At 33.0% G+C, this 18874-nt stretch overlaps 2 protein-coding genes across 2 annotated transcripts; both read left to right on the top strand.

Moving 5' to 3' along the window:
* Window positions 1–1572: 1572 nt before the first annotated feature.
* LOC134272594 (MAM and LDL-receptor class A domain-containing protein 1-like) lies at window positions 1573–12674 on the top strand. The gene is made up of 5 exons (XM_062754812.1): window positions 1573–1776; window positions 1936–2021; window positions 7598–7727; window positions 8453–8631; window positions 9084–12674. The coding sequence occupies exons 1-5, from the start codon at window positions 1701–1703 to the stop codon at window positions 9228–9230; spliced, it is 618 nt and encodes a 205-aa protein (XP_062610796.1). The 5' UTR covers window positions 1573–1700; the 3' UTR covers window positions 9231–12674.
* A 352-nt stretch (window positions 12675–13026) lies between these two features.
* On the top strand, window positions 13027–18128 carry LOC134272596 (CD151 antigen-like). The gene is made up of 8 exons (XM_062754813.1): window positions 13027–13180; window positions 13488–13688; window positions 14456–14530; window positions 14820–14918; window positions 15329–15428; window positions 16783–16934; window positions 17300–17383; window positions 17779–18128. Exons 1-8 carry the CDS (start codon window positions 13073–13075, stop codon window positions 17875–17877), a joined length of 918 nt encoding a protein of 305 aa, XP_062610797.1. The 5' UTR covers window positions 13027–13072; the 3' UTR covers window positions 17878–18128.
* The last annotated feature ends 746 nt before the right edge of the window (window positions 18129–18874 follow it).

The following is an 18874-nucleotide window of genomic DNA, read 5'->3' as shown; positions in this document are numbered from 1 at the left end:
TCTTTAAATCTGGAGAGAGAATTAAATACAAGAAAAAAATACCCGAAGTTAGCAACAAAATAACGTACGCGTAAATCGAATGTTTTTATCCCGCTTGAATTTGTAGTTCTCTGCTTTATCTTTCCGAATTTTCTCAAGCAGAGAACTACAGTTCAGCAGCTATGAAAAATATGAATTGAAGTCCTCTTACTCATTTAAAAGGCAAAGCATAGATATTTTAAACTTACTTTATTTTTACCCCTGTTTTTGTAGTCAGATTAAACAGCCTTACATTGTGCTATTACTCATATAGATTCCCAAATATCCACGCAAATCCTCTGAACTCTTGATAAATGTTTTCATAAGTACCACTTACATTTAACAAAAACAGTTGGCAGAAAACTGACAAAGACAACATAAGTGCATGATATATAACCGTCTTGATGCGAAAGATACATACTTCCGATATGATTGTACTGAAATTGTTTCAATATATTTTAAATGTCTTACTTTGGTTTTAAAGTTAGTGTACACAGAAAATCACATAGTTGCGTTCAAACAACCATATGCACTTTATATAATTTCTATACCCAATTTATTTGGTTTTTAAGTTTTCCTTAAAAGATTACATTCAACCATTTGTTTTTGTCTTTGTTACGAATTCCCGTCATAATTTATTAAATCCTTTTTCAAGATTTTTTTTAAAAGCCCTTTTATGGTCTTCCGTAATTTCCCATCCTCTATTTTTCTTTATTCCTTATTGAAAATAAATGGTTTTGGTTTTTTCTTTAGGATGAAGACGTGAAGACCAGATATTTTACATGAACTTAAAGAAATGATAACGAAACCAATCTAAAGCTGGGTAAAATACACTGTCAAATATACTAGAACAGGGAGCAGTTTCATAGTGCCCCGTACTTGGAAAAGGAACAGTTGCTACATGTACCTATTTTTTTAAATAGATTCATTCCATTTGCTACAGTGGTTCGAAACCCGAGACCTTCCGATCAACTAACTGACCTACCGTGACCATTAAAAAGTTTTCGATGTAAATATCATAACTTCCTCATTTCAAACATGAAATTAAATCACATGACTATTTTAAATATTAAGAGGAATATATACTACTAACTTGCTTCTCTTCCTGGAAAATAATAATTTCTACACGATGGTGAGCACAGTTATGTTATTTCTTTATTGCCTACTTCCTTTTCTGTTTTATAGCGTGCATTTTGTTTATCCCCAAGCAATTTATGACGATGAAAGTAAGTTCCAGGAACCATTTACAAAGACTTTGAAATCATCAGTATGTACAGAGAACGTGCATAAATGTGGAATGCGATTACATCAAAGCCAAGTTTTGCAAGAAAAAATGTCAAAGGAATTATCAGAATATAAATCCAAACTAATGGAACTGAAAGTTGTACAAAAAGGTAAATTGTATTATGTTTTCTTTATAGAATTATAAAAAAAAATACTTATGCCCAAATTTGAAAACTGCATGCATGAATGAAACATTTTAGGACAATGAGAAAATGATTTGATTCTACACATTAATATACTTAGTTTTCTCTCGATTTCCTTCAAGGTTTCTTTCTTGGACTGTGCAGGATCTGTGTAGGAACCTAAAACATTTGGTTTTCGAAGACTTGGAACTGTGTCCTTTTTATTATGATTGCGGCCAAAAAAATTCTCATCTTCAACGCTGTCCAGCTCCTCAAATGTTTTCTGACATAAACATGAGGTGTCAAGAACCAACCACTGTTAACTGTGGCTCTAGGGCTATACCAGACGGATGTAAGTAAAATGAGCAAAATTGGCTTAAGCAATATGTGTATGAAAAGATATAAAAATGTGATAAGCCATGACCTTGTTTTCATTTCTTTTCCCACTTTTTCATAGACAACAATAATAACAATAAATACGAAGAGTTTTTCTTCTTTCTTTCATATAAAGATATGTGCGACTTTGAAACGACTGCTGAGCCCGATTGCTTTCTGGAGAATTCAAAATCTGACATATTTGATTGGACAAGGAAAACGGTAATAAGTTATTTAAACAGACACATCTACTGGTAATATTTTGTAATATTGAATATTCTAAATATTATCTTATAAATATAATCTAAGACTTGTTACTTATACAGAGAAAAATGACACAAAACTCAAAATAGAATTTATATGTATTCATTGTGGTGAGTATTGGCCGTGGCACAATACAAAATTGTGGGACGCCATTTCAATTGGGCGTACCCATCAAATTCAAACATCAGCAATGTTTGTTTCTTGTTTCTAACCGTCCCGGGTTAACCGCGAATGGTCTGCATACATACAAACTGTTCAAATCAATCAATCAATCAATCATTCAATCAATCAATAAGTCATATCTCAAATTTTAAATATCAAGCATATCAACTTCTTTTATCAAATCTTGTATATCATATATCATTAATATCTCAAACTTCATAGATCAAACATCTCAAACTTCAAATATCAACATTTTTCATATTTCAAACCTGCACGATGTAATACAGTTCTAAAGTATATATTACTGTCAACAAGAGTAAGCTTATTAGCTTAGTTTACACTAGCATTAGCATTTCAACAAGGTGACAGTTTATTACAAGTTTCACACAAACATTCAGTTATCAGTTGACTTGGTGTGCGCAGACGCTTCACACTAATGACTTCTCCTTGAAAAAGTGCCATGACGGTTTCTTTTAGTTCAAAATATCAATCCTATGATCGACTATATGCTACCAATTTGATTTTGTAAACGATAGAAAGTTTCACAATTTGCAACACTATTCGGTACGCTTATTGCACAGAGACACTTTAGCGCATGTTTAGCACAATCCTTAAGGCTGGCAATGGACTTGATGTGGGCATCATGTGGTAGATTCTTCACTTGAACTTCTGCTTAGACAGCACCAGGATATTTTTTTATGGGTATAAGGTTTTCATCTCGGCAAGCAGATCAAAGCTGTTTCACTGCAAAATAAAGCAAAAAACCAGCAGCAGAATATCATTCTTTACTTAGAGAAAATGGAACATTCTAAATAAAAAAAAGGTAGTGGGAGGGCGGGTTTTTAAAGTTACAAAACAACATTTCATGTATTTTATTGCACGCAACTGTTATGCGTCTTTACCTTCGAAAGGTTCAAGAGAAAGGAATGTGAAGATCAAACCCGACCTTTTATATACTACACTTGATGTGACAACCAAACCCGACCCTTAAAAGCCAACGTTCAAATAACAAATACTTGGGACCTATAAACTAGTTTATAGGTTCCTTCAAATATACTTTTCTCATAAAGGCCATTGAGCAGTGAGGGATCTTTATCGTGCCAACGACTGCCGCTGACACGGGGCCTCGGTTTTTAAGGTCTCATCCGAAGGACCCCCAACTTTCAATTCAAAGGGCCGAACGCATGGCGAAGGAACAGTTGCTACCCATTTTAACGACTAGGTCAGTCGCAGCCGAGATACGAACTCACGACCTCCCGATCACGGAGCGAGCGCTCTACCGACTGAGCTACCTTGAACGGTGATGCTATTATGAGTATTTGTGTTAAACTCAGAAATTTATAAAACATAAGCTTAACTATTTCTAAATATAATTGCTGATTACGATTCACATACAAGTATAGAAAATCACCAATGTTTTTATAGCTGGATTACATTTTTAACATCAGGGGTTGTTGGAATTATTTTTTGATAATTGAACACATAAATAATTTTTTGCACTAATTTTGAAATGATTGTTTACAATTTGTTTTAAGATGTCATTTGATAAAATAAAAACAAAACATTTTTTTATTTACATGTAGTAAAATAGTTGACATTTTGTGATCACAATAAATTATTTAAATTGATGAATCTCCCTATAAACCTTTGTTGCTTTATTTCATTTGACTTTGAACAATGTAAGTTCAAATGCAAAATGAAAACTAGAGTCCATACTATTGCAAGCACAAGCGTAACTATATTTTCCAGAACTAACTCCATGGAAATACCGTGCAAAATAGATGAAAGATCGAGTGCATTTTGGAAGCATTCTAAACTATAGATTTTATTTAATTCGTGAGCGAAAAATGGGTTCCTGTTTTATTTTGTGCTGATCCTTTACAGTGAGTACACAACTTGCAGTCTGAATGATAACGGAGTTACAACCAATTTTGCAAGCTAATGTTATAGGCCGTTCTAAGGTGTCCAAGTGTTCTTGTTACGTTCCTCTCCTCGGCCGATAAAAACTATATTTTTTTCTTTTTATTCCTGTTCATATTGCTTTTCTATTCTACTTGAAGCGCTCATTATTTGGCACATTGTGTCTGAATGATCGATTAATTGTATGTTTTGAAACGTCCCACTCGAAAATTTTTCACTCATATGGAGACGCCAACAAGTGCCGGTAGAGAGCTGCAAATTTTGTGCTATACTCGGCATTTAGGGTCATTGAGCAGGGAGGGATAATTTTCGTGCCAGCACCTACTGCGGCACGGTACCTTGGTTTATACGGTCTCATCCGAAGGATCGGTCTCTATGTCCCACCGTGGGATTCGAACCCGCGACGTAAGGATAAACTCCTTACTGGTCGACTCTAGAGCAGATGCTCTAACCACTGATCCACGCGGCGACGTTTCAGAAAGAAGCATGCTCCTGGGGTTTACTGTGTGCCAAAATTTTTTATTTCTTGTCTTGTTATGAATTTCCTGAACACCTTAAAGACTCCTCTATAGTTTAAGGTTGTAACTAACTTTTCACTGTAAACTAAAATTCAGCAACATACTTCTTAAGGCCGGTGCAAGGACGAATAATGAAACCCACAGAATAATAACTGTTGGTCATTTTAACAGGTCGATTAATGACCCCCGGTCATTATTCAACAGCGAAAAATCATCCTCGGCCATTATTCGACGTCGAATAAATATTAACCCCTTTTCCTTGTAGAAAAAGTGCTTCCACCTTAAAAAAGTCGAAGCCGAGCACAATGAGAGAATCGGATAAACATAAGCATAACAAATATTAATTTTTCATTTGAAATCTAATATTGGTGCACTGTAGAAAAAATCAAGAGAATATCAAGACATAGCAATGAAAAGGGAAATGGTGCATAATAGGAGGCAAAATGAAAAATTACACGAGAAATTTCTTTGATAGACCCCCAAAAAGTATAAAGTAATTTCAGAGGGATTTTTATTTTACTCTAATGTATCAAAACGTTGAGGGTGTAGGGCATGCAATCATACTTGCAATGAACATTTTCGTGGTAAAAATGAGGGAAACAATAAATAAATACGTACTTGGAAAAATAAGGGGGAAGATCCCAACCTGCTCTTGATTCCTTCATCCTCAAAAGTCAAGGTTTTTGATCCGCTCCACTCCATGTGAAGCGGAGCATATCAAAACCATTGATATGGGTAGATGGATTCTATGTGCCTGAATGGGAGGTCAACATTACCGCTACATTGCCAAAAATTTCAACTCATTACCGCTACATTTTGTCAGATTTTCGACCGATCATTACCGCTACATTTTTCCGACAAAAAACAACTCACTACCGCTACATACTGAATCAGCCAAAAACAACTCATTCCCGCTATATATCGATTTAGCCAGGTATAGTTCGGTTTCCATGAGTTCTAATCAACAGAATTCACTCACTATCTAATCAGAATGAGTATGTACTCGTATATAAATAACTCTGCAGTCGGAATTTAATTATTTAGCGTCATCTGAACATTATGGACACCATTGAGAAGTTTGTTACAAATGGAGATGCGTTAAAAAGAGTTGCAAAAGCCTCTGCAAAACAGACCTCGACGAATTATTTGTTGATTTAAATTAAAAAAGCCCCATCCTGTTCAAAGTCCTACTTTCAACTCCCCGTGGTGAGCAGAAGGAACGGGTCTTATGCATGTACATGTATAGGTTGTACTGTATACGCTTAAGTGGCTGGCTAACAAAAGAGGCAATGTAGCGGTAATGTATACTTTTTTATGTAGCGGTAACGTAAGGTTTTTTGTAGCGGTAATGACTATGTAGCTGTAATGAAAATTTTGAAAATGTAGCGGTAATGATACGTACCCGCCTGAATGTTATGTTCACCTTGTTCTTTCAAATAGGAGAAATCGTTTAACTATACTGTTTGAAAAATAGGGTAACGAGAATTTTAATGAACATTTCCAAATAAGAAATGGCTGCATTTATATCCAGAAGGGGTTGGAGGGGCAATAATCCTTCTTTTCCAATTCTTAGTGCCTGATTAATTTTTTTCACTTGGAATTGAGATGCAGAAGAATAATAAAATTATTTGTCTTTTATCATACATGTAAATTGAAAACAATAATCTACTTCAATATACACTGTATTGAAATGTTTCAATACAGCTGGTAGATGCAGAACTGTAGTTCTTTGCTTGAAAAAAATTGGACAGATAAAGCAGAGAGCAGCTGCAGATACTGTGTTATGTAAATGGGGCTTATTCCATATTTCTGTTCATAAGTTAAATATGTAAGACTCTAAATTCCGATGGTGACGCCAAACCCCGATGGTCTGCGCCAAACCCCGATGGCTATCTGTCGTTACGGACGCCAAAGTCCGATGGTTCGTTTCCTATGAGACGCGTTGCGATGAAGTGCTATGGTCTGACACGCCAAAGTCCGATGGTGCGGATGAACAATCAACGTTTATGACATCACAATAATCTGACGTCAATCCTCGAAGCCGTTTTCCTGCATTCAAAAGCAATCATTTCTGAATTTGTTCTCGAATAAAATTTTATTTATTTCGCTTATTGCTTGCACCTTCCAGAGATATGAGGGAAGCCCTCGCACACCACTCCACTGATTAGGATTAGTCCTTGCATTGCACAACCTGAGTGAATTAAGGTTAGTCCTCGCACACTAGTCGAGTGATTAGGGTTAGTCTTGCCCCCACTCAAGATATTTAGGTTATTGTTAATACACACTTTTCGAGCATTAGTCTCGCACCTATCTGAGAGATAAGGGTTAGTTTTCCCATTTATTTATACTTATTTTAAAGACCTTGGCATGGCCCGGTATTGAGGTTTGGCGCAGTGCTACTATGACGTCATAAACGTTAATTCATTTCAGCACCATAGGACTTTGGCGTGTCAGACAATCGGGGTTTGGCGCAGACCATCGGACTTAGGCGTGACCATCGGACTTTGGAGTCCCATCGCACTTTGGAGTAATACATATATACTTGTATCCGTTCGATCAAAGCAGATTATTTTCAATAAGTAGTTAATTCTAAATCAAAAAATTAGACAATTTCTAGCTGAAACTCGTTTTGTTACAAATATGATATTTTCTATACGTAAACAAAAACAAGGCAGGGTCCTTCTTTACATTTTGAAGGGTTTTATGTTCTGAATTTCCTTTGTAAATTAAATCAGCAAATGATCTTCAAATTTTGCTGATCATTTGAATTGCTTTAGTTAGGAATTGTAAACAATAAAACTGGATTTAGAAAAATTCAGTTGAAAATGTGTCCATGTCCCTTTAAATCCATGATCGTTTCTTGCATAAGTTTTGCGTTGCCTCATTTCGTCTCAGGATGTCATGATGTCTGAATGACGATATTTGTGTTATTAGGGGTCTACAGGTTCTAGTAATACAGGACCAAGTTCAGCCTATCATGGAAGGTTTTATACCTATATTGAAACCTCCAGTCCGCGAAAGCTAGGGGATAATGCAATCCTGGAGAGCAAAGCAACGTTTCAAGGTATATTTATATCTCACAATTACTGTAAGAACATTTGATATATACTGTAGGTACAATGTAATCTTTTTGATGTTAGATAGTTGCGTTTTTTTTTTTTTTTTTTTTTTTTTTGTTTACCAATTGCAATAGTTGTTCAATTTCCGTTCGGACTTATAATCTATAAATGAAGTTTGAAGAATGAAGGTATACACTGTATGATTTAATTATACGAGAGAAAGATTGCTCTTTAAGCAACTGAAGAACTTGATTCTGCCTTTATGTATCAAAAAATATTTTATTAATATCGAATGTTTTAATTGAAAAATTAAACCTGTTGCATGCAAGTTTGAGACGAACCACAAATAAACAAGTGAGATTTTTTTTTTCAGTGATGAAAATATATCTTAATGAAAAAGTATTCCATATTACTCATCAGTTTTTTTCTGATACTACTGCACATTGAATATGAAAAAAACCATCTTATCAAACTTTCAAAACGATCCAAAAACAAAGAACGGTTGCAATATCAATTTTTCATCCCAACCGCTATCAAAATTATTTGAAAAAGTTTAAGTAAATCTGTACATGTGTGTCACTATCCTTTCATAGCCTTAAGTTTCTTTCTTTTGTGCACGTGATTTTTGATAATTAATATTACTTTCTTTCTTTACTGTCCTGATTATAGTGTACATAAAATGAAAAGTGAGTTAAGCAAGTTCTAAAAAGCTGCTGTATATTTTTTTCAGAGAGATTGTACTGCCTTTACTTGTTTTATCATATGCATGGATCTCATGTTGGAAATCTTACAATCAAAACTAAAGAAATATTTAATAATCCTGTTGTCTTAAAACAATTATCTGGTGAGCAAGGAAATAAGTGGAAAAAGATGAGCAGTCTTAATGTCCGTTTGAATGGATATACCAAGGTAAAAACAAATTTATGTCAACACTAATGTTCTTTGATATTATTTGTTTTCTCTAGGATTCTTACTTTTGTTGCTTTCTAGGTATGGAGATTCCAACGAACCCCCCCCCCCACACACACACACACAAATATTAAGATTCATATAACAACTGAACACTCGAATCCCCACGAATCAAAATTACTTTTTAACCACGAAAAGTTGTTCCCATGAAAACAAATGATTTTACAGTAAATAAAATTCATTTAATCATGCTGCTTTTTTCAAATCGAATTTTTTCCTTAATTGTATCTAGAAAAATGATAATGCATATCGAAGATAAGAATAAATCCCTGCGGTATCTAATCTATTTTAAAGAATTTTTAAATATTTTAAACATTCAATAGCTTTAAGAGATCTTCTGTTTTCTTTTTTCTGTTAGAGCTACATATTTATTATCATGTATTATTTTACAGATTTTGATTGAAGCTACGAGGGGGAGTAGCTATGAGGGAGATATTTCTATTGACCTGGTTATGCTTTTGCCTCGGAAGGTTAGTGGTCAAAGAGCAAACAATTTCAGCAGTTTAATTACCAGTATTTTTCAAAACAATGTTAAATAGATGATTTTAAATGAAATTTATAAGGGAGAATTCGGATTGATTCTGTCGATGGTGATATTTTTATGCATTATAATCTACGATCATAGGGAAGTTTTTTTTATTTATAACACTTCACCTGTACCAGTTAATTGTCGAGTTGTTGATGAAGAATTTAAAGCAATGAAGATTGTGTGGCTAAAGCGGCTAATAAGCAAGAATACTATGATAAAAAAAAATAATAAATCATGTTTAAGCAAATAATATTTTGACTTTAAATATCTTCTAAAGACTTGCAGCACAAATATTTAAGACCTTAAAAAACTAATAATTTTTTTTTGTGAAGTCATATGTAACTGTAATGAATGTACACAAAAAGAAAGGGCGTTATAGTAAATTTGATCACGTACCGACTTTATGTAATACCCCATTGAAACTCTAAAAGATGATATTTTATTTCTTATATATATATATATATATATATCTTACGCTTTTATTCATGTTATAAAGTAATATACGCATTATTTAGATTATAATTTAATTTTAGTTGTAACGCGTCATTCGATTGGTTAAACGGTTTTATCCATTTCGTATAACATAACTTGCCTACGTCACAATGAGTTATGTCAAAAACGTATACAAATAACTTGGTAAACAATGATTGCAACTGCCACGGCAAGCTATGTATCTGAGCAAAAAATTTGTAAGAATAACTTATTTCGTGGACCCTGGGGTCCACGCAGAAAATATTTATATATTAAGCGAGATTAAACCGGACACCATGGGCAAAAAGGGAGATCAGTGAAGTAAATGTGAACAAACCTACATGAATGTTCATAACACCTAGATATTTTCTTAAATTCAATTTTGGTGAGAAACACGTGCATATGGTTCATGTATTGCAATCCTTTTTTAAAGGACGGCAACTTGTATTTAATTTTAAACATTTGGGCGTCTTACACAGAGCTAAACTCGAAAACGAAAGGACTGCGGTTACAATGGTAATCTGAATATTTTTTTTTTATCTTCAACGACGGATGTTAATTGGTAAATGAAAATGCTGTCGTCATGCAGCCTTCAATGTCTTATATATTCAAATCCGGACTATATAATAAAACAATTAAGGACTTTTTTGGTGTTTAATATGGTTTTATATTATATAAGAAGATTATTTTCGTAATTTTCATTGGCTGAAAGGACGTTACGTGATATTCCTCCTTTTGTGATAACGACGCGAAAGCGCGTCGGCGGAAAATGATAACGAACGACACAGCGTTCGGTTGCACTGAAGTTACGTAAAACGTGACGTCATACATGTAGTAAGAGAAGCGTGTTTTTAACCATTGTGACGTAATGACAGCCAAGTCTGTTTATTTAGGACTGTGTTAGTGCATTCACTTTGAGTGATTGTATGATATAACTATTATGAACTTCAGTGAACAGTCAATATGTGGTAATAATTAAGGACTCATGGCAATTGATATTGACCTCAGACACAGAAAATGATAGTGACCTCGCAGGCTCGGTCGCTATCACTTTCTGTGTCTTCGGTCAATATCAATTGCCATGAGTCCTTATAACCACATATCGACCTACACTGAAGTCCATAATTGTATAATATTATATAAGTGGATTATTTTCGTAGTTTTCATTGGCTGAAAGGACGTCACGTGACATTCCTCCTTCTGCGATAGCGACGCGAAAGCGCGTCTGCGGAAAATGATATCGCACGACACGCCGTTCGGTTGCACTGAAGTTACGTAGAACGTGACGTCATAATATAAAAAGCGTGAATTTAACCATTGAGACGTAATGACAGCCAAGTCTGTTGTGTTAGGACTGTGTCAGTGCATTCAATTTGAGTGATATATAATATAACTATTATGGACTTCAGTGAACGGTCAATATGTGGTTATAAGGACTCGTGGCAACTGATATTGACCTCAGACACAGAAAATGATAGCGACCTCGCAGGCCAGGTCGCTATCACTTTCTGTGTCTTCGGTCAATATCAAATGTCTTGGGTCCTTATAACCACATATCGACCTACACTGAAGTCCATAATTGTATATTATTCATCAGTAAGAATAATATCAATATTGATATTTTAGTGTTGAAAAACAAAATGATATTATACAAAAAGATTATCTTCGTACATTTCATTAGCTAAAAGTACATCACGTGATATTCCTCTTTTTGTGTTATCGATGCGAAAGCGCGTCCGCGGAAAATAATATCGCACGACACGCCGTTCGGTTGCACTAAAGTTACGTAGTATGTGACGTCATAATATAAAAAGCGTGAATTTAATCATTGTGACGTAATGACAGTCGAGTCTGTTCCGTTAGGATTGTGTCAGTGCATTCAATTTGAGTGATTATATAATATAACTATTATGGACTTCAGTGAACTGTCAATATTATTTATTTTGGTAAATAATGCTCCATAAAAGACTTCAACATATTGTTTTTCAACAATATGCAATATTTAAACTTTTGTTAAACGTTCTCATTAAGCACTTGAGGATCCGGTTCCTCTTTTTTAAATATCAATTGTTTAACAATTGTTTGTTGGACAAACTGTATTAAAAATCATGAGAACGTAAAGTTTTGTCAAAAGCAAGGAACTGACCCCTCAAAACATGGGCCAAGAATATCTTATTTATCTTTATCTCTTAAATGATATTTATATTTTTTACACAATACTGGGGTAAAAATTGTTCGTCTTAACAATTTTGAATGTTGTTATTTTTGTACGAAAATCTCAATTTAATTCTTATCACATCCTATCAATAATCTGACGGAAGACCCACTCGTTGCTCACAACGAGATCATATCTAGTTCTGTTGCTTTTACATCTTATACTCGTGTCAGTAAGTAAGCTTACCAACATTAAATGCATATTCTTAGAAAATATTGGTAAAAAATATTGATACAATATCATGCACGTGGACATAATTTTTTTGCAATTTACATATTTTTCTTGTATGTTACATAATTATCTCGCATCTAGGTATAGTAGAAATACACCAAAATGAAACTTTTTTTTGAAAAAGAACAATGTCGGAAATTTAATTGCAGAGAAATTGGCTCTGCATTTTGTTTCTGATCAGTATCGTATTATTTCATTACATCAGCCGTATCTATTATCTGCGGAGGTGATTACAAAAACAAAAGGCGCTATTGTCCAGACACTTCTGCTAACATAAACAATATACTTTCCTAGCGGCTAAGCAAGTGAGTATTGATGCACTCAAAACACGAAATAAGAGATAAACATTGATTGTGAAGATGCTGCAGACGAATGATTCCATGGCAACGACCCTGGGAGTTTTAGCTTATTATAGAGAATTAGCATCAAAAACTGTTACAGCCGTGCTGTTTAAAATTGTTTTACATTATTAAACACTGTATCGAATCAGAGAGGTTTTGGAGCGTTCGGGGTAATATAGATATGCAGAGGTTGAAACAGGTATGTAAAACGTTCAATGTTTGTTACTATAAATAATTTTTTTTTTTTATTCATTTTTCAAATTATTAGATGAACATTCTCGAAAGAACTATTAAATGAATGTTATATGTGTTATTTAACACATATATAATTATATAAATATCTGCATTATAATTGTGGCTCTATAAGCATGATAAAGTTCGCAAAAGTGAAATCAAATGTATTATTTTGAAAACAAGTAATTTTGTTGCGAAGTAAACACATAATAAGTTAACTTCATTGAAACCTGTAATAAAGTAATTTGATGTATCTCTCTATTGCTTTCTTTGTATACCCGTTAAACATTACTAGATGTGAAATTATATAATTATTCCAAGAAATACATCGATTTCATCTTTACTACATGAAATGTTTTAATGTATTTATTTGTAACATACTTCAACCAATTTATTTGTAGAATGGGGCTAGCTCGCTGTGGAAAAATTGTAAAGTACACGATGTTTATTCTCAACCTTCTGACATTTGTAAGTAAATGTATATCACTCAGTCTGTCTGATTGCTGTTATTACACCGGTATATCTATGTAAATGTATATTATTTATAGCGCTTTTATTATTTTTCTGAAAATGATGGTACAATCTTTTAAAACATCATTATAGAGAGGTTGAAAAAAGAACCTACACTAAAAAAAGATACACAGTACGTCCCCACTGGGCTTTCCCTCACAGTTATAGAGTAAATGTACCGTTATATCAGTTCTAACATGTCTATTTAAAGTATATAAACTATTCATGTATATATAAAGTCATCAAAACTCTCCGTAATTTTCAGCTGGGAGGTTGTGCACTTCTTGGATACGGGAGCTATTTAAAGGATAACAGCATATCCCTGTTTGGTATATTGACAGTAGTTCTAGAGTATGTACATCTCTCCGTTCCATGGATATTGATAATTACAGCCATTGTCTGTATCATTGTGTCCTTTCTTGGTTGTTGTGGTGCCATCAAGAAAATAAGAGGCATGTTGACCATGGTAAGGTTTCTCTTCCTGGAACAAATCTTTTCAAGGATACAATCTACTGTAAACAACCTTTTTTTTTATTAAATTAATAAGATTACATGTATTTTCATATACCTTAAGGAACATATGAACCTAATGTTGGAAACCTTTTCTCCCCCATATGGCATCTGATCCCACCTCTAATATTTGTACATAATTATTTATTTTTGCTCTATGTCTTATTTTATTATCAATGTAGATTTGTGAGCATGAATATTGTTTGTTATCGTTATATTTTATTCAATAAAACTTTTGAAATGCATCCATATTCCTTAAAATTGTATCTAGATAGGTAGAGTCCATCTTGTAGTTTGGCAAAATAAGCCTTAAACTGTCGACGCGATGAATAACTTAAAGAAATTAATTATACTGTTATAATTTACTTTCAAAAAATGCATATTTCTTCTGAATTGATTTGTCTTTCAAATGAAATTAATTATACTGTTATTATAATTTACTTTCAAAAAATGCATATTTCTTCTGAATTGATTTGTCTTTCAAATGAAATTAATTATACTGTTATTATAATTTACTTTCAAAATATGCATATTTCTTCTAATTTGATTTGTCTTTCAAATGAAATTTATTATACTGTTATTATAATTTACTTTCAAAATATGCATATTTCTTCTAATTTGATCTGTCTTTCAAATGAAATTAATTATACTGTTAATTATAATTTACTTTCAAAATATGCATATTTCTTCTGAATTGATTTGTTTTTCATTTTGTCTTTTAAGCACTTTCTTCTCCTTCTTGGTTTGTTCCTAGCATTACTGGTAGGAGGAGTCCTTGGTTACCAATATAAAGAAACGGTGAGTGATCCTAGATTTAGGTACGGGTATTGTGATTCAAGAATGCAGAGACGGTCTGCTCCTCAAAGAAGTGTAAAATATTTCTTTTCTTAAACTAGTTATATATGTATTTTTTTTAAAATTGATTGTATTAACTTTCTCATTTAATTTCTTTGATAGGAAATGTTCAACAGAAAAGTCAAATTTATGAAAGGTTTAAGTTTACAATTTTTTTTTCAATAAACTTCCACTTTTCATTAAACGTTTTCTTCAAGAATTTCTATAATTAATAATGACATTTTTCCTTTAGATAGAATCCTCTATCGTGTTACAAATGGAGACATCCCTTAACAACTCGTACGGCGTGGATAACTTTGTCACGCATGCGTGGGACCAGTTACAATCCACAGTAATACACAAATACACAGGCGAATCACCATTTCATTTGCATCTGTATCATTTGTATCATTATTTTCAAGTTCAGTGATTTTTTTATAGAAGCATTTCTATTTGATACTGTATATGTATGATCATTAGCATGTACTAAATATATAACTTTCACCGCAAGTGAAATTTTCCTGTGATGCATGTTATAAAATATTTTAATACTAGAAGTCAAAATATTTTTTACTTACTCTACGTAGTAAAAATTAAAAAAAAGTAAACTGGATGTTTTAAGATGTAGATAATTAAAATCTACCTTTTCTAATTTTAAAAAATCTTAATTTCTTATACTTGTAAACGGTGAAGCGCTGGTGTATGTATATATATCTACTGCTCTTATGAACATTTCTAAACATTAATTATTAATATTTTCAGCTACACTGTTGCGGAATAGAAGGAAATGAAAACTCAACTTACTCCTGGTCTTTTTATAAACTATCTACGGACTGGTATAAAAACCAAGTACAGACGGTAGGTAAGAATTTTTATCCCTAAAGATTCATAATAGACCTAAAAGTCTGTGTCATAAGGTAATCAAAATTACATGTAGATAAGATTAATTAGGATACTCTTCACTTCTTGGTCAAACCCGGTACTTTCAATAAAAATTGTTAGATGAAGATTCTTGTTAGATTTTTCACAGTAAGTATTGCCTGAAGTAATTGATATCTTAAGAAACATTTTGATAAAATCGATTTGCAATATTCATGATAAAGTCTCATTAAAAATGAAAAAGTATTGCATTAAAAACTTCGCGTACGGATAAGCGTAATTATGCAAATTCTGGGCTCGTAGATCACAGTAATTTACTAATGGAAATGACAGTCTTTTGGGAGTTCATAATAAATATCCATGCTTGCCACAGAAATCTTTTATGTGAAACATCAAAATCTTTTCAAGTCTTAGTGAGCGAAAACATTTTTTACATTGAACGCATGTGTAAATAAGATTAACAAGAGGTCCAGGGGCCACATCGCTCACCTGAGCACTGGCTAGGAAAAAACAAAAAAATCTTTGCCCCACCATATATTGTGACCCCCCCTACCCCTGAGGGTCATGATTTGAACAGTCTTGAATACACACCACCTGATCATGCTTCGATATAAAAAAGACTAATCCTAGCTTGTTCTTGAGACGAACATTTTTCCTATATATTCCTATGTAAACCTTTGATCAACCATTGTTACCCCACCCTATACCCCAGGGTAAATTATATGAAGAAACTTGACTATACACCACCTGAGTATGCATCCATATAAAATGACCAATCATGGCTTTGCTGGTCTTGAGAAGAAAATTCTTAAAGATTTTCCTTATACATTCCTATATACAAAAAAAAAACCTAGTCTGTCCATTGTGGCTCAGCCCTACCCCCGATGGTCATAATTTTAACAAACTTGAATATGCACTACCTGAGGATGCTTCCAAATGAGTTTCATCTTTTCTGGCCCAGTGGTTCTTGAGAAGAAGATTCTTTTAAATGACATTTATTTTTTACTTAATAGTATTCATAATTATCTCCCCTTGGAAGAGGACGTGGCCCTTCAATTGAACAAACTTGATTTCCCTTACCTAAGGAAACTTTATGGCAAGTTTGGTAAAAATTGTCCAGATGGTTCCTAAGAAGAAAGTGAAAATGTGAGAATTTTAAAACGATGACAACAGACAACGGACAAATTTTGATCACAAAAGCTCTCTTGAGCCTTCGGCTGTGATTGAATTTTACTGACACAAAGAAAAATATGTACTGGTGCATTGACAAGGTCAGTCAGATTGCTTACTTGTCAATAATTAAACATTGTTGATTTTCACTTTTTCTCATTTTTAAGGACGTCTACAATATGTACCGGAGAGCTGCTGTAAATATCCATATGATACAAACAACGTGACCAAATGTATAGGACTACAAAACAGATACACAGCCCCTGTGGTGGGGCCTCCTGTTTCATTAATAATGCAGAATGACCAACTTTTTACTCAGGTAAATACAAATACTGTTTATCTGGGGTGTCTTTGCTCCTGTTTTATTTTCGCCCTTATTATAGGTGGGTGAATTTTTTTAAACGAGGCGGAATCACGAATACAGTATAGTGTCTTTAAACAAAACTATGATTGAACGAATTTTAAACGGGGTCGAGTTGGTCGTAAGTACAAAATGGCGAAAATTAATATTAATATACCGACGTCCTCTCTGCATAGCACATGTGCAAGTTCAAATGTAGTTTCTAGTGAATGATCTGGTTATTCTTCTTAAACCTATAATCTCAAATACTTTACTTTTTTGAAAGCAAAATAAATGTTAAATTGTACATCAATAATACTAATACAAAAATAATGTAATTTTAGGGATGTTGGACAGTGCTGCTAAGCATTGTACAAAATAAACTCTGGCTGGCCATGATTTTAGGAACAGTTTCAGCTTCTTTGTTGGTGAGTTATCTTTCTTCACAAGAGAGAGAGAGAGAGAGAGAGAGAGAGAGAGAATCTAAAGAAAAATCAAGATTCTGCATTTTGTTTTTTCTTTCTTAAATGTGAACTTTTCTCGATGTTGCATAAAAATTGGTAAGAGCAAGTATTGATTATCTGTAGAGCAAGAAGATTAATATGTAAACGAGATAGTGATTTCAATTTCATTATTTAGATTTAATGACCAGCGTTAGCTTGTTAATCTTAAGTTTATGGCAGAGAGCCAAACTATTTCTCTTTAATCCTGAGCAGAATAACGTAAATATTTAACAAATTATATGTCAGAAGCCAAGTAATTTTGACTTGAGATTTTGCTTTTGATGACCACAGCATCCTTAAAAGACGGTGTTCTCTTTCAGTTGATTGGAATGATAATGTCTGTTTGTCTGTGCAAAAGAATAGAGGAACAGATTTATGAAGAGGACGATGAAAGATTTCAAGAATTCATTCTATCATGAACATACAGACTGATCTCGAATCGAAGCTATTCAAATTCATTGTAATTTTTCATAATTATCAATTTCCTCAATTTATTATCAAAAAGGAAAGTATTGTTGAACACGACATGTCCTGTCATACAAAGATATTTAAATCAAATGTAAACATAGAATTAATTTTGCATGTTTGTGGAATATAATTTTAACAATTTGTGAAATAATCAATATTTCACACTACAGTTAAGGGTTTGTATATAAAAATAAATCAAAAGAAAACATAGAGTTAGTTTTACCACAAGACGAAAGACCACCTTTAAGCAATCGCTTAATGGTAGCTTAATGGTGACTTAATGGTGGCTTAAAGAAGTTAATTCCATTAAGCCACCATTAAGCCACCATTAAGCTACAACTTACAGGTGTTTAATGTCCAAACTTCATTAAGCCACCTTTAAGCCGAGCTTAATGGTGACTTAATGGTCAAACTTTATTAAACTTTTACGCATTTTATATCGAATCTTTGATCTAACTTTTTAAGTCATTACAATGTCATTTGCGCAAAATCTATTTTTTTTTCGTGATCTATAATTTTGTCTCCATTGTCATTTTTATATAACATTTCAAATCTCGGGCACTGAGAATAAAGTTAGCTGACAGGGGCTTGCTCCCGGTTTCTAATATTTTTTTTTAATCATTTACAGTATCAATAAAAAAGACGTTTTATCTTATAACCGCATATGTTTTTTATTAAATAAATAATTATTAGTATTTACATAGTTACGTTGTTTTTATTATTTGTGTATATGATTTTTGTTTTAAAAAAATAAATATTATTACACGCCGGGCCAACCCCCTGTGAAATATCTTAATTTCTCACTACCGAAAATCAATTTGTTCTTAAAAGGATCTTTATACATGAACACAAAATAAATTATTACTTAAAAAAAAAAGAGATGGTATTTTTATTCCATGTGTTAAAAGCAAAATATTCCGCTACAGAATTCCCAGGAATATAAAGCCA

The sequence above is a fragment of the Saccostrea cucullata genome, unplaced genomic scaffold, assembly GCF_032062105.1.
Source record: "Saccostrea cucullata isolate Sc308-1 unplaced genomic scaffold, CSIRO_AGI_Scuc_v1 ctg8620, whole genome shotgun sequence".
Lineage (NCBI taxonomy): Eukaryota > Metazoa > Mollusca > Bivalvia > Ostreida > Ostreidae > Saccostrea > Saccostrea cuccullata.
The sequence above is the reverse complement of the archived record's forward strand: the minus strand, read 5'-3'. Positions and strand labels throughout refer to the sequence as shown.